Raw genomic sequence first — 22056 nt, forward strand, 5'->3', positions numbered from 1 at the left:
ATTGTGATCCTCAAAACATTCGGTGAGTAGGTCGGCATTTGAGCTTTTGTTAGAGAAGGGGTCCCACCAAGGGTGATGGGAGTTGAAATCTCCTACGAGGATGGTGTGATGAGTAAGAGGGGTATTGTAAAGGCATCTTTCGATGGTGTGGCCTTTTTCTTTGGCTTGATCCGCTTCATTGTAGATATTGATGAGTTGTATTGTATGTTTTCCTTGAGTGATATCAATGATTTGAATATCTGGATCATTAGGGGAGTTGGGAGCTAGGGTTATTAGCGGTTTGAATCCTTTTGAAATATAGATTATAGTTCGGGGATATAGGTTCGAAGGATTATTTGGGAGGAGTTGAGAGAAGCTGGAGTGGGCAATAGATCTGGTTGAGAAGAAGTCTTTCTCAGGATTCGAGAGGATCCAGGGTTCTTGAATGACTATGAGATCAATTTTGAGTTCTAAAGCAAGTTGGAGAGTACTTTCGGTTGCTTAAGGGCTTTTGTTTAGATTGATTTGAAGAATGCGAATATTGTTGTATAGCATTAGTTGGATTTCTTGATAATTGATAGATATACTTCGTATATTTTCGAGTTGGCTTTGTGTTCTCCTTTATAATTAATACATTTGACATTTAGATATTGATATGGTTTGCTTTTTGCTTGGCAGATTATACAGAAATGACCGACTGTAGTATGATTATTACTGCAAAGTCCGTAAGCTGGAGGTTTTTTGCAATATAATTCGTTATAACCGAATCCCTGGTATCTGTTATATTAGGATAAAGAAATAGATGAATAGAATCTTTCCATTCTAACACTAATGCCTGCAATATATAGCCTTTTCTAGATAATTATATCTGTTTCTTTTTGTGTAGCAAATGTAATGATTATTACTTTGTTTTGTTATTTGGCTCTTTTGGAGGCATTAGTAAGCCAGTAAGGAGTACTCATAATACTGAGCCCTGAGTTGAAGGTATTGACTTCCTCTTTGATTAGGTCTATACCTTTCAGACCTGAGAATTCCTGAATTGGGATTTTGTGAATGATGACTTTATACCAGGGTTTATCGATTTGTATTCTTTCGGCATCAAGGATTTTGTCCCAGATTTCCTTCTTTTCCATCAGGAATTATGCATTGAAAGAGCTGTTAGTGATTAATATAAAATTGCCGTTCCTTGTAGTAGTGATAGCTGAGATGATTGGTCCATTGATTCCTGCTTTCTTGAAGGCTTCGTTGACTTTGTTCCTTGTATTTAATGATATAAAAGAATATGATTGATAAATAAGGGGTTTGATGAGGATTAGTCGTTTGCTTGAGGCTTCTTCCTTTTGTTCTGTAGTTTTCTGTTTTGTGGGTTTTCCCTTTGTAATTAGGTTCTATTCTCCTGAGGTTTTTGTGATAGTGGCATAGTTGGCTTTGGTTCCAGGGGTGTTTATTGTAGGGGGGATTGTATAATTGGGAAGGTTTGAAAGGTGGTTGACTTGCTTTTCGATCCGTTTGGTAGCATTTTCTAGATGGGAGATTTGTGATGTGATGATATTTGAGGCTTTTGTGAGTTTTCCTTTTTCAAGATATTCACGAAATATTTCGATTAAGTCTAGGACTTTCGATTGTTCTTCGATATCCTCTTCCAGGGAGGCAGCTAGAATGAGTAGACTTCTAGCTTTTTGGATAGCTTCTTTTGGTGAGTTGATACGGGGTTCTGAGTGGCTGGGTTGTCGTCTTCGTTTATTATTGAATTGGAGCGTTGGGCGATTGATTAGTGATTTGAATGGATCATCAGAGCTCAAGGTATTGCATTGAGTTTGAAAGTTGAAGGGTTAGGAGGGGGTAGGACTGGAGAGGATGAATGACGGACTATTGCTTCTTTCATGGGTTTGTTCAGTGTGGTTCACTTGGCATGGAGTGCCTAAGATCACTTTTGGGAAGTTCGATTGAGTGGTCCCCGTCATTGATGAAGGGGGTGAAAATTTCACGCGTTTTAGCGTGGTTTCACGTGTTTTGGACGTCGACGACAGTATCACAACAACTACTGGTTCAATTTCTTTGGGGACAATTGCGTTCGATTGATGCTGATTTGTTTAGTGCAAATGATATATAAAAAGGGTGTATTTCGAAAAATAATTTTTCTTCAAAATTTGTTGCGTGTGAAGCATACAAATCTCTGTATTTAAAAGTGTATTCTCATAAACTAATCGTTCTATACTCTTAGCTAATGCAATTACAGTTTCGAATATAGGTATAGGAGAGCTTGATTGATGTTGAACAATTCGAGATTTTATTAAAATTGATTGTAAAAGAGCTTCAGTTGGATTGTGAGGTGTTTGAGAGACCCAAGAGTTGGCAGATTCCAAAAGGATCGATGGAGGGGTAGGTGTGCGAATTCGAATATCTAATTTCGAAAGCACAGCTTGAGGATCAAATAATATTAGTCCTGCTCCTTGAAAGCCAGCTTTCATATTCTGAATTATAATCGATTGTTGATATACAGCTTTGAAAGCTATAAAGAATTCAATCTTAGAAATATAATTGATATATACCTTGATAAACTCATCAATTTGATAACTATATGAACGTTTGAGTACGCTAAAACATCCAACATCAAATGATTGAGTTAAATAACTTGAATGCGATAGTAACTTTACATATATAATGTTATTTGACTTGCAATATGATTGGAAAGATATCGATTCATAACTTTCATACTCATTCAATACTAATATTCGATATTTGCCCTTTCTTCGTTGATTAGTATATTTATCGAAGTACTTTAATCATTCTAAATTTGTCTTATTATTCGTCTATTTATTAGAAGTAGGTTTAATAGCTCAATCCGCAGGAAAATCGGTTTCGGTATATTAATTGAAAAGATGAACTTGTTCTTGAACTATCAGAAATGGAGGTATAGTTTCACCCTCTCCATTACCACATATAATTGCCGTAGCCCATTCTCGATTGCCTAATTGTATTGCCTTACTTCTGCCATTTCTTTCAGAACTAATTACAATTATTCCAGAGCATATTATACCCATCATAAAGCCGGTTTCGTCGAAGTTGTAGAAATCGCAATCTTGAATACTATATTTCGCCTGTATATTCGATACCAATCCAAACTACTCTTTAATAAACTTAGGATCTTCACAAAGAGCTCTTTGAAAGTCATAAACACAACTAAAATGCATCTTTAATTTTGTACAATACTTTACGAATCGATAAGCCCAGAGCTTTCCAACTCTCTTCGCATCTCTTGATTCGAGAATATAATTCGCTATATCTTCTACACCACTTAATTTAGATGCAAATCCTCTTTCATCTATATCGATAATATACTGAATAAGCACCTCTTCTTCTTTTTCAATCAAATTAAGATTATTTGCTCGAGTTTCCATTCTGTGAATTCGATCGCCCATTCTATCTCGTAATGTAGTTCGAGGGACTTTGTAGATTTTCGCAGCCTTTCCAACTGTAAGATTTTTTGATTTTTGAATAGCTTCAATAGCTAAGATTATTCTGGCCTCTTTTGATTGTATTTCCATAATAATTCGTTGAAATATCGCGTCTTGAAATTGAATGATAAAAGATATTGAAAAAGTGGTGACTCGCTGATAGTGGCGACTCGCTGATAAACCACGTTAATAATAATTTATATAAAACTAATTTATCTTTAAATATAAAAGAGTAAGGTTTAATTCTATATTAAATGTAGCCCTATTATCATCTATATTATATATTCCCTATTGTGACACAAAAACCTGATAATCAACTACACTTCCCAGATAATCTTAGGCTTCCAATCCCAGACACTGCGTGCGATTGACGTTCACGTTGAGATTTTCAATCTCATTCTCATTTACATCCTCATCCTCATTCCGATTCCAATTCGTTCAAAGCAAAAGACCAATCCATTTTATCTATCACATTAGCTTTATCAAGCATTCGTATAATCATTAAAAAGTAAATCATAAACCATAAACCATAAGCCATCAAATTTCCACCCACCATCCTATTCCAATTCCAATTCCGATTCCCATTCCAATTCCTATCCACCCATCCATCCATCCTATCCCATAACCATAACCTGATCACCCCCTCTCCTCCCTAACCTCTCAATTCCCAATACTTCCTTCCCACCCCTTCCCATTCCAACCCCCAACACATATTTTGCTTCCTCCCCCTTAAAATGAGCCGACGTACTAACCAATCTCGTCACTAAATCTGTTTTCGACCTAGGAGCACTAAACGCCGCATCATCTAGAACATTACTCGAGTGCACAAAACTGATGATTTCAGCTAGACAATCCACGGGATGTGGTAAATGCATTGCTCGTCGATTGGGGAGGAGGAGCAGAAGAGTGAGGAAATAGATAATAAGGAATGCGAGACAAATGTAGAAGGAAGGGAGATTAGGAAGCATGCGCACTTCGTTCGAGGCGGTGGTTAAGGGGAAGAATATTCCGCCTGCGAGAATGGGGAGGATGATGAATAAAAAGGATGCGAGCGAAAACCAGGCGACGCGGAAATGACCATTTCCGAGGGCGGCGATGCTGCTTTGGATTGGGTGAGCGGCTGTGTAGTCAAGTAGGAGAGATTTAGACGCAGGAGAACCGTCAGGGTTGGCTAATTCAGCCCAGGGTTGAAGTTTTCGAAGACTCATGTCGAGGGGTTGAAATAGGAGGTATAGAATCATCCCAATTAGAGATGGGATGAAACTGTACAAGAAATTTGCTGTGGAATATCCAGATCCATTCGGACCAGCAGCGACCAAGGGTAAAAATCCATGGCGAATGGCTGTCGATGGAAGGAATGATATAATGATCAATGCCAGCAAGAGGAAAAATGCTGTGACGCACCATAGTACTACGAATGTATCGCGCAGGAACCATGGGATATATCGAAATCGGGTAGCGGTATCATGAAGAAATGGGTGATTTTCCTCCAAATCATGCGTAGCGCTCTCATTGCTAGTTTTCCTCTCGGCTTTTCCACTTTCCAATGTGTATCGTCTTATCGGTGCACCTGTTTCTCCTATCGAATAAAATATACCCTGTGTAGGACTAGGGGTTTTCCAGTAACCCAATCGATCACTTCGATCGGCTAGCTTAGTTCTAATTTCTTGTTTCGACTTCATAGTCTCGGTTCCTGGGTAGTCTCTGAGACTATTGCTGCGAGGCAATAACGCGATCAGATCAGCTAATGATCGAGGATCCCACACTAACCCAGTTGTTCGATGAAAGAAAAAGGCCCCAATAAGAACCAATCCCATACACATCGATATGTAGATCGCAACCAAAGTCCACGCGATCCCTTGAACAGCAGTCCATTTCCAATGTCCATCCACCAATATAACAGAGAACAAACATCCCTGAAGAGGAATCGTAAAAACAGATAACCATAAACATAATACCCCAATGTCAATCATCATAGGGCCATCCCATCTCGGCCAAAGCATATGTATTGGAAAAGCTTTCAGGAACAACGCGTTGGTTCTAGGCTCTGCATCTTCCATCGCCATTAATGTATATGGCATGATTCTCGTGATGGCAGCCATCAGATACTGAACATATAAAAATATGCACGCGCCCAAAATTTGGGGTAAAAATCCAAAGATAAAATATCTAATGCCATAAACGCCGGTATTCCACGAATAAAGACCTTCGTGGTAATTCGAGTAAATCGCGCAAAACATAATCGCTGCAGTCATGAGAAGACATAATGTAATAAGCGCTAGTAAAGAAAAAGGTCGTAAAATCGTGGGTAAAAATCTCAGCTCTAGGTATCGTTTGGTGTTTAGAGGAGGTTGTGTGGGGATAAATATTTCGACATCGTTATCGTCGTGAGGTGTTTGATGTGTTTGAGGTATTGGAGGTGCTCTTATGGGTATTCTATCCTCTTCTTGTGTAGGGGGAGTTGAGGGAGGTTGTGTGGCATTGAGGCCTAATAATCGTCCAGGTCCCGGTGTAGAGCGATGTTTTCTGATGAGTGCCAGTTCTGCTCTCGTCGGTCGTTGAGGAACATATCGATTATCATCTGCAATAAGTCTCTCCACAGGATAATCCTCCGAACTCTGCGAATCGGTCGGTAGTTGACCTTGCTCTAATTGTTGAGTCCTTCTTGCTTCTCGCCTGGCCTCTTCATCTCTCGTCAATTGATCAATCGCAAATCGAATAAATGGCGTATCGTCAGTGTTAGGAGTCGGTGGACTTTCGTCATCGGCCTGATCCGAAATCCTTGTCTGTTTCCTCAAAGCTTCAGTTTCCATATTCCCTATCTGCTGTTCATCAAATTGAAACATAGTATTGTTGTATCTCTGATGTGAAGCCTCCCAATCACTTGCCCTAATCAAAGGCGCCTCTGTCGAATCTCCCAGGTTCTCGTAGCTTCTCTGTGGAGTACGGAGTTGAGATGGAGGGGTAGCCCACCGTGTCACCGTAGCTGCATCCGAACTACTCGATTCTACTGAAGGTGTGTTTTCCCCGTACCGCACATCCACACCGCTAATTAACTTTGAGGTTCGCACTTGTTGCAACTGTGGTCGCGAGTCTATGTACAAGGTCTATGTTAGTAAAAAGAAGATAAAGAAGCGAAAAGTCAGAATGTAGGTGAAGAGAATAGAACAGTGAACCTAAGACTCAACTCACGGTTAACTCTCCGCAAATCCAAAGTTTCAAGATTCATCTTCTTGTAAGCAACTCCACCAATAATAACATAAGCCCTTAATTGAGGAATGCATCTCCAAGGTTTCTGCGCGAAACAAGCATCTATCAGTTAAAAAGTGGCCGGTTGAAAAAGATGGCTGGATGTTGGTGTTGGGTCGCCGCCGTGAAGTTTTTCGATTTTCGTACAGGGTTTGCGCGAAAAGGTGGCTGGGAAAGCGTCTATTTCGCCTCACAAATGACAATACATGGTAACTCAGAGCACCTATCAAAATACGTTTTATGTGCGATGTCCAGATGGTCTCCAGCCATTTTTCCATATTGATCAATTGAATGGAGATACGTTTCAGTGGCACTAATGTACGAAGATGGGGTCAATTGGGCATTAGCAGGGCGTCGGGTGGGATTTCTGGTCTCGCTTCCAGCAAGTGGAGCTGCAGGTGCATCTGTTGTGATCTGTGCTTCAATTAAGATGTTTTGGATGTTATGTTACACTGGCTATAGAGTCGTGTACGAAGTGATACCAAGCAATATCTACATCCTTCCTTCCAAAGACTACACAATACTACAATCAAAGCTTGAAGAGAAAAGAGAAAATGCTTTATATTCTTCAGGTCTACAAGCGCTTTGTGACCTTATCGCGGATCGTCGTCCATCGTCAATATCTTATCACGATGGCAAATGAAAGATCTTTCTATCTATTCAGCAATCATTATTTGAACACAATTTCTAACCATCTACAAAGGTTCTAGACTCCAATTTCATACCCCTCATGATTCCGCATCAATACAATCAAATTCCCATTATCGTTCCCCTCCTGTTCTCCTTGCAACCTTAAATCTGTAGATCCCCAACCTCCTTCGCGTATTTCTAGAGACCCTCATCGGAACAAATATATTCCTACTCCCATCTGCCAAACACCTCGTCCTTTCTCTATTCTTCCATATTTTCCCCTTCTTTAGTCTCCGCTCTTCTCTCTTTTAGTTCTTTTCCATTCCCTCCAATCCCTCTATCCTCATCACTCCCGCTCGCCACATATCCGCCCAACTCCACCACTCTCCTATACCCGTCTGTACCTGTCTGTACCTGCAGTGCGTCTCAGCACGGCCATAAATCCACGGAGCAGCCCTTATACGGAGCAGAAAAAAAGCTACTAAATATTCTCGATTCCAAGTCCTCTCCCAAACTTACCATTGATGAATTCATCTGCATCGGAGGTTGATTATACGCCAACCTTTCCACAAAACAATTTCCGTTCTCGAGGCCTCCAGATCCGATTTTAGGTAGCAGAGGTAGGAAAAACACAATGCATGACGTGCTGTAGTCATGGCCTCATCATTATCTATGCATCGAAAATACCCAACCTTTATGCGGCAATTTTCTCGCAGTCTGGCGCCAGCACACTACGTTTGATCGAGTATATCAAGCTGGTGAGCCTTCTTTATAAGCGGGGTCAATTTGCTCTCACCAGAGATTTTGGCATTTTTGAAGAAATGGAAAGGTGGAAGCAAAGACTACTCCTACCATGAGTATTATCCCAACCCACGAGGAAAAATTGAAATGAGCCGGGCGCCTCGCTCAATCTAGAATCTCAACGAGCGGCGAAAGTTCCTGTCATTACTAAAATTTCTACATTTTGGTAGAAAACTTACTAATGCACGCAAAAGATATATTGCTCTATTCTCCGGCAAGTGCGGGGTACATGAACTTCGGGTTTACCATGGTGCACTGAATTACTTTGTTTGAAAAGCGATGCCGATGTACAGTTCATACGATGATTAGCCTCTCCTGGGATAGAAATGAAGGACAGCAGCCGTGTTTTATTTAATTTCGGTATTTTAGCAAGTATCATGAACTGGAGAATCGTTGGGATGAAAGGCAGATACGTTTGTTAGTTTTGTTAGATGGTAGTATTTGACATCATACGATACTTGATACCCAGGTCTATGGAGGTATACCCCAATTTTTTAAGAAAAGTACAGGCGTACTGTAGCGGGCTTGGTAATGTCTAAATGTTTCGAGAACATTTGGTGGGGTTCGTCTACAAGGGAAGATGAAGGGGCGAGGTGAGTTCACAGTTTTGATGTTTGAATGGGCTTGAGCAATCAGGAAGAGTAAATTTTGTATTAACAAGCTGTAATTTGAGAATGACCGTTTCGTGGTTTGCAAGTCTAGGGTAGCTCTAGACTACCTCGAGAAAATGGGAAATTATATTTCATGCATTTAACATGCCATTCTCATGGCTAACTTTCGATGCACTTGGACACACGGAGCAAAGTATAGATATGAGGCATTGCAACTTAGCATCAATCTTAATTCGTAAATCATGGTATTCCATAGTCCCTGTATTAACCTGAATGGTATTGCAAAAAAAGATACTGATATATTTCCCCAGATGCACCCATACAATATGTACATAGAAGCAAGACAGATGCTTAAACATAGACCGAATCCCCCGGCACAAAAATTTATACCTGGAATGTTCCCAAACGCCGCCCACCCAAATACACTTTTTTTCTATCTAAATTCAGATCTCATATTCGCCTCTGAAAGCGCATCATAATCATTTACTACCACCCGCGGTATCGGTAAACTCCACGTACCACTCCTATTCCGAGTAACAGGGGTCAAAGCACCAAATCCGGGGGGACTAGCAGTCATACTCCGCATAACATTTGGATCTGAGAAACTTCTTCGAGTTTGTTTATATGTGTCGAATCTGGTGTCTCTGATATGATTGTAACTGAGTCGTCGAGGGCGCTCAGTGGTTTGATTATTCGCCTCGAGATCGGCGGTTTCTACCGTAGTAAAGGCTTTGTAGATTTGGGGGAATGTGTCGGGGAATGGCTCGGTGGTGGAATCGTAGCTGACGTGTTTGAAATTGACGAGTTCGTATTTTGCAGCTTTATGGTTGCGGTACATGATTAGGAAGCCATGGGTTAGGGGGATGTAGAAAGCGAGGCTGTGGAGGATTGGTTAGTTTGTGCTCGATATATAGGTCAGTGAAGGGGGAATTGGACATACAGTAATATGATGTGGAAGATTAAGCCAACAGAGTTCGGCATTATCTTAAAAAGACCAAAAGAGTTCCAACAGCTGATGATGAATAAGACTGTCCAACTTGTACTTTTGAGGACATTCATGTTGAAGAAGATAATGGGTTTTAATTTATGTCTCAACATGAGGACAATTTCTGTAATAGTAAGGATGATGTATATGCTGGAGAATACAATGTAAAACCATGCGATACTGTCAAAATCCGTCAGTACTCATACCAGGAAACAACACTCAGAATAGATATATTTACCCAAAGCTTGTTTTAAAATCACCATTATAATCATCATCATCACCACCACCATCTCCAGAATCATCGCGCATAAACCGAGCAACAACAATGGAAATAATAACCAAAGTAAAGCCCGAAAGTAGAATTTGGATGATCCAGCAAGGTACTAAAATCATTCTCCTCCAAGGAGCATAGGGATGTTCATTAGCCATGATATCGATGATCAACAACTGATATACATCTATTTATACCTAGGTATCCGACGATAAGAAAATATATGGAGCTTTAAGGAACACCTCGAAAAGAACCTCTCAAAAAGAACAAAAGAACAAAACTCTAAATATACAAGAAGATCAATCAACGATAAAAAAACATCGAAGCAAGGGAAACTAAAAAAAAAGGCTGTGTGCAACAAGCTCCGCCCCCAAAAGAATACCTATCTATGTACCTACATACCCAGGTACCTCAAGCACTACTTAATCAACAACCACCTACCTACCTACCTGTAGCTAACTACCCGCACAACAAAACACCCCATTCAAAACCCTCTAACTCCTACCGAACCATCCAATAACCCCCGCCCCTCCAAACCACGTGCTGCCTATCCTATACCCCTCCATCATAATCTGACATATACATTTAAGGTTATTCCGCAAGTAGAAGAAACTCGCAAAAGACAAGTAAGCTAACAACGCATCAGCAAATACAAAATATGTAGATGTAACCTTATCATATGCATAACCTTATGTATCAAGCATAGCCTACCAGAGCCTCATTTGTTAGATATTTCTTAGTTATGGGATAGGATGGGATAGGATAGGTCTATCTACGAGGTTTGGCGTTTGGTGGGGAATTATGGAGGCTCTTGTACAATCTATTGTTTGCTTGGATTATCTAGGTAGGTTAGGTATTTACTAGATAATATTACGGGCTAGCTATACATACCTACCTACATACATCCATACCTACCTAACCTTAGTATTCCGAAAACTTTCCCCGTTCAACTTTGACCTGACGTGAAAAATGCCTATGTATAGAGTAAAAATTGACAGAACCCCGCACTGCTGTCATGGCCTTGATGTCAAGAAGCTTAGATAGGTTATTCTTAAAATAGATAGGGCATTCATTATCCTAAAGTCAATCTAAGCTACAGTCTCTTGGCATATCCCCACCTTTCTTTCGTCCACGCGATAGAGGATTTGATTCCTGGTTCTACGGAGTGAATTTCCAATATGGAAAAGTCGGTATGACATACATACATACATACATAGATGTTGTGATTTCTAGAATATCTCGAAACTGCATTTTCAGGGCTGGTTTTTGCTGTAAGCTAAGGGCTAAGGTTACAGCTGATTATTAGACTACATATTAGATTTTTCATGAGGCTGACTGACTGCGGGGTTTGTTGTTGAGGTCGTTTGCTTGGTTCTGTATATCACGTGGGATAACCTATACACATTTGTTTCCGCACCTGGCCATATATAGTCTATCGTGTGTTAGCTACAACCTTAGTAATTATACAACTAAAATGATAATATACCATATATTTGTTGCTCGCCCTGGCATCGAAATTGGATCACCACTTAATAAGCTTTTTAATAATTAGTGAATCGCTCTACAGCGGCCACGCAGCTATTGCGGCTCAGCAGTACGTAAGTAAGGTTATACTCCATATATCCTCAAAGCTTCTCCATCTGTTTCGTTTGCACCATTGCCCGGAACCCGATCTAACGGTTGTCTAACGGTTGTCTAGGATATCCGCAAAGATATTTTTTCGGATTTGTTTCATCATCGGCTTCTTTTATAATGATTTAAGTTTTGGTGTAATGCTGATAGCATGCATGCTATAATGGCCGACAGCTCTTAGACAAAAAACCACTATTTATATTCGATCCGAAGCATTCTAGCATCAATGCACCGATCTATCTATCTCCAACCACCCTCAAGATCCAGATACACTGTACATTCTGTACTCTCATACACAAAACGAGCCTATCCCATTCCATCCATTACATCCCCAAACTATGTCATATCATAACCAACCAAATTAACATCAACGCCAGTACCAATAAACTCAGCCTCCAAACTCTCATCTCCACCCTTCTCCACCCCCCTAAGCCCGACCCGATAAATCATCTATACTCCATAAATAAATCCTTCAATCATGCCAAGTCAAAAGTGTGCATGGTTTTTGACCCAAATACTCGGGCCTTATGCATCTGAGCTTCAAGTTATACATAATCTAGGCATCGGAATTCCTTCCTCCATATTAGGGTTAGGTCTTCCAGGTTTTTTAATAACCTTACATCAATCAATTCTCTCTTTGACCTGTACATGGAGAATTCGATACTAAACTAATTTTCGAACCGTTCTATACATTATAGAATGATATTTCAATATTTTGCATTCGATCAGCTTCCACGCCACGATAAGTTAGAACATCGATCAGAACTTCAAACACAGAAACCATATTCAAGTTCTATATCCAGCTATGGAGAGGGCTCACAACCCGAGATATGAAGTCCTGCTTCCAAAACTTGATTATTCCTCTTCAAGAATAGTGAGATTAAGGGATTGAGCTTGGCCTGAACTTGGGCTAGACAGTATCTCATGTGGGGTGCCCTTGTGAGTTAATAGAGACAGTGAGTTGCAGGTCTTGTATTGATATATATATAAAATTGAAATTCTGTAGGTCAACTTTCAATACACTCAAGGCAGTAGATATGCCACAGAGCCAAGTATGGTCATTGAGTCGTCGAGATCAAGCAAGCAAATCTTGGCGGAGACATTGCTGGCTGCTGTGGAAAGACGAAACGCGGCGGGTGGATGGCAGAGGTTTGTGAAGAAGATTAAGGCTAAGAAAACAGAGAAACTACTTCGGTGATGAGTCTTGCTTGTACAGCATGCACAATTTCGAGCAAGCAATGGGTCTTAACCAGGTGAGCTCCCGATTTCCACTTTATCAATTGGTGTCCATTATATTTTAGTCTCTATCTACTGTATATCTAAGCTCTATAACTTCGATTAATGGATCCATTATCTTCTATCCATCGCACACCATAAGAAAACTTTTTCAACACTGGCTCAGTTTCGTCCTCTAAGGCTTTCTATCTGGGAATCCCAAGTCAACACCAAATGCTGGGAATACATATCGCATAAGTTTTCCATTCTTCTTCAGGTCATCCGAGTAATCATTAAGGATCTTCATGTCTGCATCATCCAACTTCACAATGTTCATGTTTGCCTTGATTCTATCTGGAGTGACGGACTTTGCGAGAACAGAACTTCCTCGAGCGACTGTCGTTCGTTAGCATACCTCGCGCGGAAAAGACTGTATTGAAGAGGAGATTTTACCATGATAGCTGAGCAAGACTGAAGCAGGTGGGACATCCCTCTTCTTGGCAACCTCAACGATTGGAGCGGCAGTGAACAACGGACTTCCAGTACTTCCAAGAGGACTGTAAGCTGTGATATGAATTCCCTTTGACTTGCACAAATCGTAAATCTCTTGTTGTGGCAATGAAGGGTGATTCTCAATTTGGTTGACGGCTGGAGTAATGGTAGCTTTTGAGAATAACTCCTCCAAATTTTTCACACTGTAATTCGAAACTCCAATGGCCTTGGTCTTGCCGGTTTTGGAGACTTTCTCGAGTTCTTGCCATGTTTGAGTGTGGGACCAATCTGTTTGAAGATCGCGAGAGCCATCAGGATGTTTGGGGAACTTTTCGTGGTTTCCTAGGAACTGAAGTGTTAGAATTTATTACCCGAGAAGAATGAAGGGGTAATTAATATTGGCGGGAAAAATATTCTAACCGTTTGGATTCATGGGAACGGGCCAATGCATCAAATATAAATCGACATAGTCCAAGCCCAAGCTCTTTAAACTCTTATCGAGAGCCTCCTCAACCCGTGTATGATATGTGCACCATAATTTCGTGGTGATGAAGATATCTTCTCTCTTGATTCCGGATGCGAAAGCTTCCTTGAGACCTTGTCCTACTTCATCTTCGTTTCCGTAAACATATGCTGCGCCATTCTGTTAGCGATTGATTCCCGAAATATTAGGATTTAAAGGAGAAATTACCGCAGTCAATATGCTTATATCCAATCGATAATGCGTAAGCAACGGCTTTCGCAACCTCTCCGGGCTCAGATTGCCATGTACCGAGTCCTAAAGCTGGAATCTCGGCCCCGGTATTGAGCTTAAATCTTGTGTCTGCCATTGCGGTTTTGTTTGATTATGTTGGTGGTATGTTGTTGGTTAAGTTATTGCTTCCTTTATAATTAACAGTGATAAATTGAAGAACAAGAACAAACTTCAACAAGATGTGGGATGTGGCATCTTTAACGTGGGGGAGGGGAAGAATTAATACTGGTTGGTTAGTGTCAAGCTATCAATTTACCATCACCCCTCGAAGTGGAGGTATGATGAAATATCTGGCAACCCCACCATTTAACACGCACTAACCCCACTTCTGCGGAGAAATACTGAACTGGTGAACCGCTACTCGAGTAATTTCCAATCTAGTCCCCTCCGCTATTAACAATCAAGATTCTTAAGAACATCGAGTCCGACGCGAAATTGTCAACAAAATCACCGGATTAATTCTTTTCTTCCTTTTCTCCTTGATTTGGCAAGAAAATCCACGATGCTTACTCATACATGTAAAGTTATTGTGTCTGAGTCGCCGAGATCGAGACAGCTCTTGGTCTTGTTACATAGTCGAGTCAATGAGTACATCTGATTCCATTTCTTCCTAATTTATCGAGGTTGAAGTGATACCTCATTTCCTGTACCTTGTGAGAATGTCTGAGAATGACTCTCATATTGCGCATGAATATGATCATGATGCAATAGCTGTACTGCCGGAGACAGTTTCCAAGGGTGTTACAAATATGCTTGCAGTTGTATCTTATTGTTACAATGTAACAGAGCTTGTAACATTGGCAAATAATGTATTGTTGAGGATTTTATAACGTTCTTGAAATGCTGTTTACTGGACCGGCAATCTTGGTAATGATCGTTTAGTCTCACCTAAAACCCCTAGCCTAACGAATATTACCTAGCATATCGATCCGGTGGGTTGTTAATGGCAAGGAAAGAACTTAGCACCATTGACTCAAAGATAGCCCTTACTCATGGCATTGGCCTTATCCTACGCTCCCTTCCGATCCGGAAAAGCAAGAATGAAACCAGGACGATACAATCTCATGGCCGCTGCTGCATATATCGGACAATTGATAATAGAAATAAAAACGAACGGATTCTATTAAAACACCGTCGATTCAGAATATTCCGCCCAAAGAGGAAGAACCACCTTCCTGACTAGTCGATCTCTCGGCTGTCAAAATGTCATCACTAATTGCATTTGCAAATTCAATGCTTTTTGGATTGCTAAAGAGGATGACATAACCCATAGGGCTTTCTAAAAGAACAAGATGAGGATTTATGATGGCACTGGACTAGCCATATCAGAAGTCTTGACCATCCCTGAAATTGATCTTCTAGCTTGATTAATGATTCAACTTCTTTTCCGGGATGTAAAGCCGTTCCAGTGATTGGAGCTATCCCCGGACTCACAGATTGGTTCGCCAATGCTGTATATCAATCAAGAAGACTGCATAACCCGATAAACACGAAGCGGCGTCAAGAAGAAAATCTTCAAAAACTACCAAGATGGCAATTTCAGAAATTAGTATGGAGGGCTTTCATCAGACCAATAATCCCATTTGAATGTCAAAAATTTCTCAAAGAGATACATTTTTGTTGTGTGTGTGTGGCATGGTGATGCCCGTTGCCGAATCTACTTTTTGTGTTTTTGCCTCATCTGAATACAATACCAGAATTCTATGGCAAATTGAACTGGTGAGCAACCTTAACAGGCTAGAACTGAACATACAGAGTATGGACATGATCGAAATTATTCTTGCATTCATAATCGATCTTCACCTTGCCTGTCTAGGCGGGTTCAGCTGTGTTTACCTACCGGGTAGCTATTACCTATTTCAGCCCATTAACTATCGTCATGAGCCTTTGGAAGCACATCAGACTATTGAGTGGCCATCATTCACCACTCGAAGATAGTAAAATTACAGAAGTGTTCCGAGATCCTCAAATAAGTTACACATCAGTATCTTTGGAAAATGGCCAGCGTGGAAAGCTACTTTCGAATTGGAAAATTCTCGTCATTGAAGGGCAGAATTTCATCATGGAATATATCTTTTGATCTCAGGCAGATTTACTATGTGTCACAATATGGAACTGTTATATTGCCCGAAACACATAGATTGAAAGCTTACTTAACAATGATCAACCTTCAATGGTGACAACCGTGAAGTATTATTCCGCGTATCTTGTGTCTACCGATCCAAAAGCAAATCCGGCCCGGGGCGATAGACTGATCATAAAGAGTAGAAGTCCAAAGACTTTGACGTCAAATTATACGGATACTGTGATTGGAAACAGCATTGGGCAGTAGAAGAATAATCTGTTTTCTTTGCGAAAATTCATTTCTGTATGCTTTAGGTTTGAAGTTTTTACTTTCAAGTTATTTTCACCTACAACTGAAGAGTATTTCTGAGATATCTATAATTCCGTATTGCAATTCAGTGTCATAAATATGTACTTTCCTTACGTCTTGCAAAATTGGTACGAACGCTGCGGGCCTATTGTCAGCCGTCTTTAATCTTCTTTTGCATCACTAGTATATCACCTTAAACGATTTTGATTTAATTCATTAAATATTACAGTTAAAGTCATGATGTCCTGATGGTGAAGCTATCAACTGGGAGTATCAATCGCGAGATGGCATGACTACTTGAAGTGTTTTTGAGGACAAATGAATAGATTTAATGTATTTTGGGCAATCGAGAATCAGAATTAAGAATGGAAAGTAGAGCAAAAACATTGATGAAACGAGTTTCTGTTACTCATTGCGCTATAGTTTTGTTGTCGGACAACTGTGATGTGTTTCCTAAGCCAAGCAAGCAGTGACACCTTTAGAGTTACGAAGAAACTGGAGTTAAGGGTTAAACTCCTATGTCAGAGCTGTTGGTATATACCAACTGCTCATTATTGTGACCAACTGAAATTGAAGTGATTATCTTTCTTCTTAACTTCCAAAGCGTGCATAACATTCTTTATAGAATCTTTTGAAATTCATTTCTTGTTACTTCATGCAGTTAGTGAATACCCACGGCTTCAAGATTGACTTCCTCATCCCAATAAAATCTTGCACTAATTACGCCACAATTAGCTCAGTGTCTACCTAGCTCGTGCTTGAGTGTGGTGGACGCTTGTTTTCGAATTTCCTGATATAGATCGGGCCATATCTGTGGAGGACTGTAGATATACAACCATCATATTTGGTTAAAATTTTTATCTGAACCACAAAATCATGGTTATCCGCTTAGCTCTTCTACTCCCTCTGTTCTTCAGCAACAACAATTGCTCAACCTGGGATTCCTCCAACACAGATCACCCCTACCCCCACAAACTCTCAAGACCTCTCCATTTGCGCTATCAGAAAGAGTTCGGTAAATGTTTCAGTCAATTCAAATCTATATCCTCCCCTCTGCTATGCATATAATAGTTCCAAAACGCCAATCTCTGTCATCTAAATAAATTGTACTCTCAGTTTTGCTGGGTTTTAGTAAGGCAGATTCGTCACGCATCTGCTTACAGCGTCACATATTCGAGTACAGACAGATTCTCTATACCCCTGGCTTTGAATCTTCATACTGCCATCGATGCAGCATTTGAGAATGAAGGTGGGTATAAGATAAAAATTAATTGCTTGCTGAGTTATGGGGCTAGGAATGATACGTATGTTTACTTGAAGATAGTTGTTCCTGTCAAAGATTAACGAGGCGGCTCTACCACGTATTGTTATAAATAGCTCGTAGCTCAGTAAATGTGGAAGATGAATTTTATTGATGAGATTGATTTTGAGAAATATGGGTGCAAAGGACTCTTGGCCGGCAGATATAATTTGTCTGCAGGATGCTTTGTTATGCCAATTTCAAGAGGTGAGTGGGAGTTGATCATTATTCCTATCTTAAAATCAATTATCCAATTCTGGCAAAAATGCTTCTTAGTTGCCAATGGGATACTTCCAGTCAGATTGTTAACGGGAACTCTGGATCACCCGTGAATATTCTTCAATATATCTATCAGAATGCACCCGGATGACGAAAATTATATGCATGGTATTGGAATTCTTGGGCCAGGCATCTGTACCCTCCGCGGGATATTTGACCTCTATAAGGTGGATTATTTTATCCTATAAAGGGTTTTCGAAAGGATTTTCCGAGAATACTGTTAGATATTAGGTTATTTTAGGGGTGAATATTATACAGCCATTCGGTATTATCATCCGAACTTGAAGTAATTTATAAGTAATTTATAAGTAATTTCATGCGATATGTAATGAAAAAGTCATGTAATCATAATCATGTGAGTCAACGATGATCTGGTCATAACATTTTTGGATCAATAGCTTCCACCAAAAATATGATCTCGTATATTATATACTTGTAGATAATCTAGCATTCGAAGTATTTATAGGGTAGCCAGGTAGAAAATACCTTTTGCTCAACCCCATACTGAATTAGATCTTTCCATACAGAAGTTTTTGATATTCTTTTACCTATTTCAATTATTTCACGTCTTATATGACATGGAAGACAGAGGACATAAAATTTCTTGTTAGATGCGATCTTGTATCGAATAGGTTTTTGTTACTTTTCCAGCCTACTTTTTAAGTACAAACAAAAGAATGAAATGTGCAGCATCTATATATTCAAACTGGAATTGAATATTACCGGACAATATCTAAATCTCATTCGAACAATGAACTTCTGTCCTAACGTCTAAATCTAAGTCAAAAATTGAAAAGCTTCCCTGAAACCCAACGGGATCTAATGAGAGAAACCAGTCCAAGCACTCAATGCCTAACCAACGATGTATACAATGGAAGCTAACTATATCAGACGTATAGAAGTACTCCGAAAGTAACGATAAAGACTTGACAAAAGAATATCATTGCGGAGGAAGTCCCAAATACTCCCTCACTGCCATGTCGAAGCTTTGTTAGGTGCCGTTCTAACTAGTACTGATATGGTTAGCTCATGTCAGATACGAGAAGCAAAGGAAATATTCGTGTTCCACTTACCAACTCTCGCTCCCAATCTTAAACGTTTTCAGCGCAACTAGAGGCGACGTGCATCAACGAGCGGATGGGGTTTTACGGGGTAGTTTGTGAACCCTTCTGCCTTCGCGTGTTCTAAATACCATCTTTTGATATCCGCCTCATTCCTGACGACACCGAAACAGTACGTGATATCCTCTACTACCTGATCGCGTTTCTTACGACGTTCCAATTCGAGGCTGAAGCCGCTTTCCCAAAAGCTCATCCATTTACGCACTAAAAAATCTTCGGCTTCAGGAAAAGGCCTCTTGTACAGCAGATAAACGCTTCCAATAGCAGACAGCTCCTTATATTTTTCGCCGTACCTGCTAACAATATCATCAATGAGAGTTTTTTGTCCTACAGATGCCTCGTGCTGAAAACCCCAAGCTTCTCTGGGCTTGGTTACTCCCCACTTATGGAAGCACTTCTGAGCTTCAGCCACTATGTATTCCTGTTCAACGGTCGCCTTGAGAGAAGTTGGATCGACACGACGTCTGATGATTTCATAAGTTTTTTCAATCTCTTCTTTGTTTGTGTTTCTGCCGTTGCCGGCTCTAACCACAATCCTCTCTACAACGGCGTCTTCTCCAGCTTTGGCTGCCTCATAATTCTCATACTGGGTGTTTAGATGATTGGCCCATTGTTGTCTAAGATAATCATCGTCCTTGCTGTGCTCAGTCTTCGGAGGTGGCGGTAACATACTAGCACTCATGACTGGGATTGTTGAAGTGACAGTAGGGGAATTGTGATGTAAGAGTAGAGGAATGGTGGGGTGAGAGTAGGGGAATGTTGAAGATCCGTTGAATTATTGGTGAAGATAAAGATGTATTTTTTGTCTTTGGAAGTGATAATGTTGCGTACTTAGAGGTTTCTTTTGAAGTTGAAAAAAAAAAACCAGGAATCAGAGGGGGAAAGAGCAACCTATTTATACCCACTTGAGAGTACCCTTGAGCTCCGTTCAGCCATTAAATAAAGTTTTAATTCCCAGATAAACCATCGTTATTGTAGTATCGTAGATAATTTTCATATGAAATGGTTTTATAAGTTGATACATGACACAAAAACAGAATACTGATGGGCGGGCTTTATCATAATACCCTATGTCCACATAACTTTGATGTAATTTGAGGTTTATTTAATCAAGGAGTCAAGTAAATAATGCTATCAACGCGTAACTGGAGTATTATTATCATTATGAGTAGGGGAACAACACATTTTGGGACACTCGAACCAGAGTTAGTCATCAACTTGGTGAATATTGAAGTGGAAATGTGCACTCGATAAGCTTTATCAGTCATATCCCACTGCAAGATGTTTCATTCCATTGAATTTCGGGTTGCGAATACTTTGAATCATCGTGGATATTGAATCATCGTAAATACCAAATCATTGTAGATATCAAATCACGCTATAATCAATACGTGACTGGAGATGGTTGAGAAGCTCGACAACAGTCACGCAACAAAATAAGGTCAATTCGAACATAACTTTTCAGCCCTACGCGAAGTAATTGCATAACTTATTTTTCATTCACCGAGGCTTCTATTCTGCGCTCGAAGCTTCCATAAAACAACTGAAAATTATTTTAGTGATTCCTGGATTAGAACCCCTTTTCTTCGAGTTGGGGATCTCATGCATATTGAACGACTGTGCGTCCACTTGAGCACTCGACATAGGTAGAGGTATACGATGCTGTAGAGCTTTAAATCTTTGCTAGACACGTTTAAAGCTTGCGAAACTTTTTGATGCTTCATGACCAAAGTAATGTCACCGTACACTATCCTCTACCCTTCAATGACTATTCTTCCCTTACAGGTTCCACAGTTCTCTCGGGTTGGAAGATTCGTCCAAGCCAGCAAAGCACTCATCATCAACAGAAGATTACAATCCAAAGAATAAACCCTTCAACAAAATCATACAAAATGACCACCACTAAAAATTTGTCATCACGCCCATAATTTTCCCACGCAATAATATGGCTTCCGGCCTGCCTCTTCAACCGGCATTCTCCCTTTTTTTCAAAAAAGAGAAAATCTGAAACTTTGCAGAAAGAATAACGCATATCCAGCCTTCATCATCCACTCCGAAACCACTATAGTTCTCTTCCAACATCTTTATTTTCAAGATATTATCAAACCAAACTAAACTAAACATCTCTTTTGCACCATCACCATCACCCTCACGATCACAATCATGACGACGCGAGGAGAGAGATATAAAAGCTTGTAAGATTATATTATACCGCAACTATAAATCACAAGAGCAACATCAAATTTCAATGAAGTTTGAACGGATCTGCACGATATAAACGCGAAAGAGGTATTGATAGTAGAGAAACCTGTATTATCCACTGGGATGTATAGATAACAAATCATAAATAAAAACCCCTCAAAAATATTCAACCGTATACTCCGTACAGTAAAAGATCCAAAAAAAAATAAGAAAACAATATCCTCGCCATTCCTCCCACCTTCCACCATTCCTTCCACCTTCCACCTTCCACCATCCCTTCCACCTTCCACCCTCTCTCTATTCCCCCAAACCCTTCAACCAATAAATGACCGCTTAAAAATTTCCGAAAACCTCAATCATTCAATCATTCAAATATTCAAACACCAAACCTCAAAACCCATAAAAAATACAACACAATACAACACAATACAAAACAAAACACAGACAGCATCTACAATACTTATATATAATATATCATATACAACAATATCATAATCATACATAGCATTACTATTTTCTCGCGCAACTGTATATACTAAAAAGGGGTTTAAAAACCATGTCCCAGGAAAACCCGGTATGCCCCGTGAAGCGAATAAGAGCGACCCCTAAGAGCCCCTTTCTTTTTCCCGTTCTCCGCCCTTTCCTCTCCCTTCCCCCCACACTCCACACATATGCATATCTCTATATCGCGCCGGTGCCATAC

General features: G+C 40.1%; 11 protein-coding genes across 11 annotated transcripts in view; 2 read left to right on the forward strand and 9 right to left on the reverse strand.

Moving 5' to 3' along the window:
• Positions 1-893: 893 nt before the first annotated feature.
• Positions 894-1112, reverse strand: SS1G_09322 (predicted protein; the record flags this gene model as incomplete). Its single annotated transcript, XM_001589551.1, has 1 exon — positions 894-1112. One exon carries the CDS (start codon positions 1110-1112, stop codon positions 894-896), a length of 219 nt encoding a protein of 72 aa, XP_001589601.1.
• Positions 1113-2849: 1737 nt separating this feature from the next.
• Positions 2850-3527, reverse strand: SS1G_09323 (hypothetical protein; the record flags this gene model as incomplete). Its single annotated transcript, XM_001589552.1, has 2 exons — positions 2850-3104; positions 3198-3527. 2 exons carry the CDS (start codon positions 3525-3527, stop codon positions 2850-2852), a joined length of 585 nt encoding a protein of 194 aa, XP_001589602.1.
• Positions 3528-4051: 524 nt separating this feature from the next.
• On the reverse strand, positions 4052-6956 carry SS1G_09324 (hypothetical protein; the record flags this gene model as incomplete). The annotated part of the gene is made up of 4 exons (XM_001589553.1): positions 4052-5147; positions 5208-6531; positions 6630-6749; positions 6881-6956. 4 exons carry the CDS (start codon positions 6954-6956, stop codon positions 4052-4054), a joined length of 2616 nt encoding a protein of 871 aa, XP_001589603.1.
• A 621-nt stretch (positions 6957-7577) lies between these two features.
• Positions 7578-7838, reverse strand: SS1G_09325 (predicted protein; the record flags this gene model as incomplete). Its single annotated transcript, XM_001589554.1, has 2 exons — positions 7578-7724; positions 7836-7838. The coding sequence occupies 2 exons, from the start codon at positions 7836-7838 to the stop codon at positions 7578-7580; spliced, it is 150 nt and encodes a 49-aa protein (XP_001589604.1).
• Positions 7839-9161: 1323 nt separating this feature from the next.
• On the reverse strand, positions 9162-10142 carry SS1G_09326 (predicted protein; the record flags this gene model as incomplete). The annotated part of the gene is made up of 3 exons (XM_001589555.1): positions 9162-9606; positions 9669-9893; positions 9952-10142. The coding sequence occupies 3 exons, from the start codon at positions 10140-10142 to the stop codon at positions 9162-9164; spliced, it is 861 nt and encodes a 286-aa protein (XP_001589605.1).
• Positions 10143-11952: 1810 nt separating this feature from the next.
• SS1G_09327 (predicted protein) lies at positions 11953-12066 on the reverse strand (the record flags this gene model as incomplete). The annotated part of the gene is made up of 1 exon (XM_001589556.1): positions 11953-12066. One exon carries the CDS (start codon positions 12064-12066, stop codon positions 11953-11955), a length of 114 nt encoding a protein of 37 aa, XP_001589606.1.
• A 28-nt stretch (positions 12067-12094) lies between these two features.
• On the forward strand, positions 12095-12283 carry SS1G_09328 (hypothetical protein; the record flags this gene model as incomplete). Its single annotated transcript, XM_001589557.1, has 1 exon — positions 12095-12283. The coding sequence occupies one exon, from the start codon at positions 12095-12097 to the stop codon at positions 12281-12283; it is 189 nt and encodes a 62-aa protein (XP_001589607.1).
• A 1455-nt stretch (positions 12284-13738) lies between these two features.
• SS1G_09329 (hypothetical protein) lies at positions 13739-14153 on the reverse strand (the record flags this gene model as incomplete). Its single annotated transcript, XM_001589558.1, has 2 exons — positions 13739-13956; positions 14015-14153. 2 exons carry the CDS (start codon positions 14151-14153, stop codon positions 13739-13741), a joined length of 357 nt encoding a protein of 118 aa, XP_001589608.1.
• Positions 14154-15607: 1454 nt separating this feature from the next.
• SS1G_09330 (predicted protein) lies at positions 15608-16157 on the forward strand (the record flags this gene model as incomplete). The annotated part of the gene is made up of 3 exons (XM_001589559.1): positions 15608-15626; positions 15775-15796; positions 15941-16157. The coding sequence occupies 3 exons, from the start codon at positions 15608-15610 to the stop codon at positions 16155-16157; spliced, it is 258 nt and encodes an 85-aa protein (XP_001589609.1).
• A 2983-nt stretch (positions 16158-19140) lies between these two features.
• Positions 19141-19833, reverse strand: SS1G_09331 (predicted protein; the record flags this gene model as incomplete). Its single annotated transcript, XM_001589560.1, has 1 exon — positions 19141-19833. The coding sequence occupies one exon, from the start codon at positions 19831-19833 to the stop codon at positions 19141-19143; it is 693 nt and encodes a 230-aa protein (XP_001589610.1).
• Positions 19834-21116: 1283 nt separating this feature from the next.
• SS1G_09332 (predicted protein) overlaps positions 21117-22056 on the reverse strand; it is a gene marked incomplete at both ends in the record, with an annotated part of 4439 nt that continues 3499 nt past the window's right edge. The window contains 2 exons of the mRNA XM_001589561.1: positions 21117-21368; positions 21532-21650. Of these exons, the coding sequence (XP_001589611.1) occupies positions 21117-21368; positions 21532-21650 (371 nt within the window). The remainder of the gene's footprint in view (positions 21369-21531; positions 21651-22056) is intronic.

Source organism: Sclerotinia sclerotiorum, genomic scaffold (assembly GCF_000146945.2).
Source record: "Sclerotinia sclerotiorum 1980 UF-70 scaffold_13 genomic scaffold, whole genome shotgun sequence".
Taxonomy (NCBI): domain Eukaryota; kingdom Fungi; phylum Ascomycota; class Leotiomycetes; order Helotiales; family Sclerotiniaceae; genus Sclerotinia; species Sclerotinia sclerotiorum.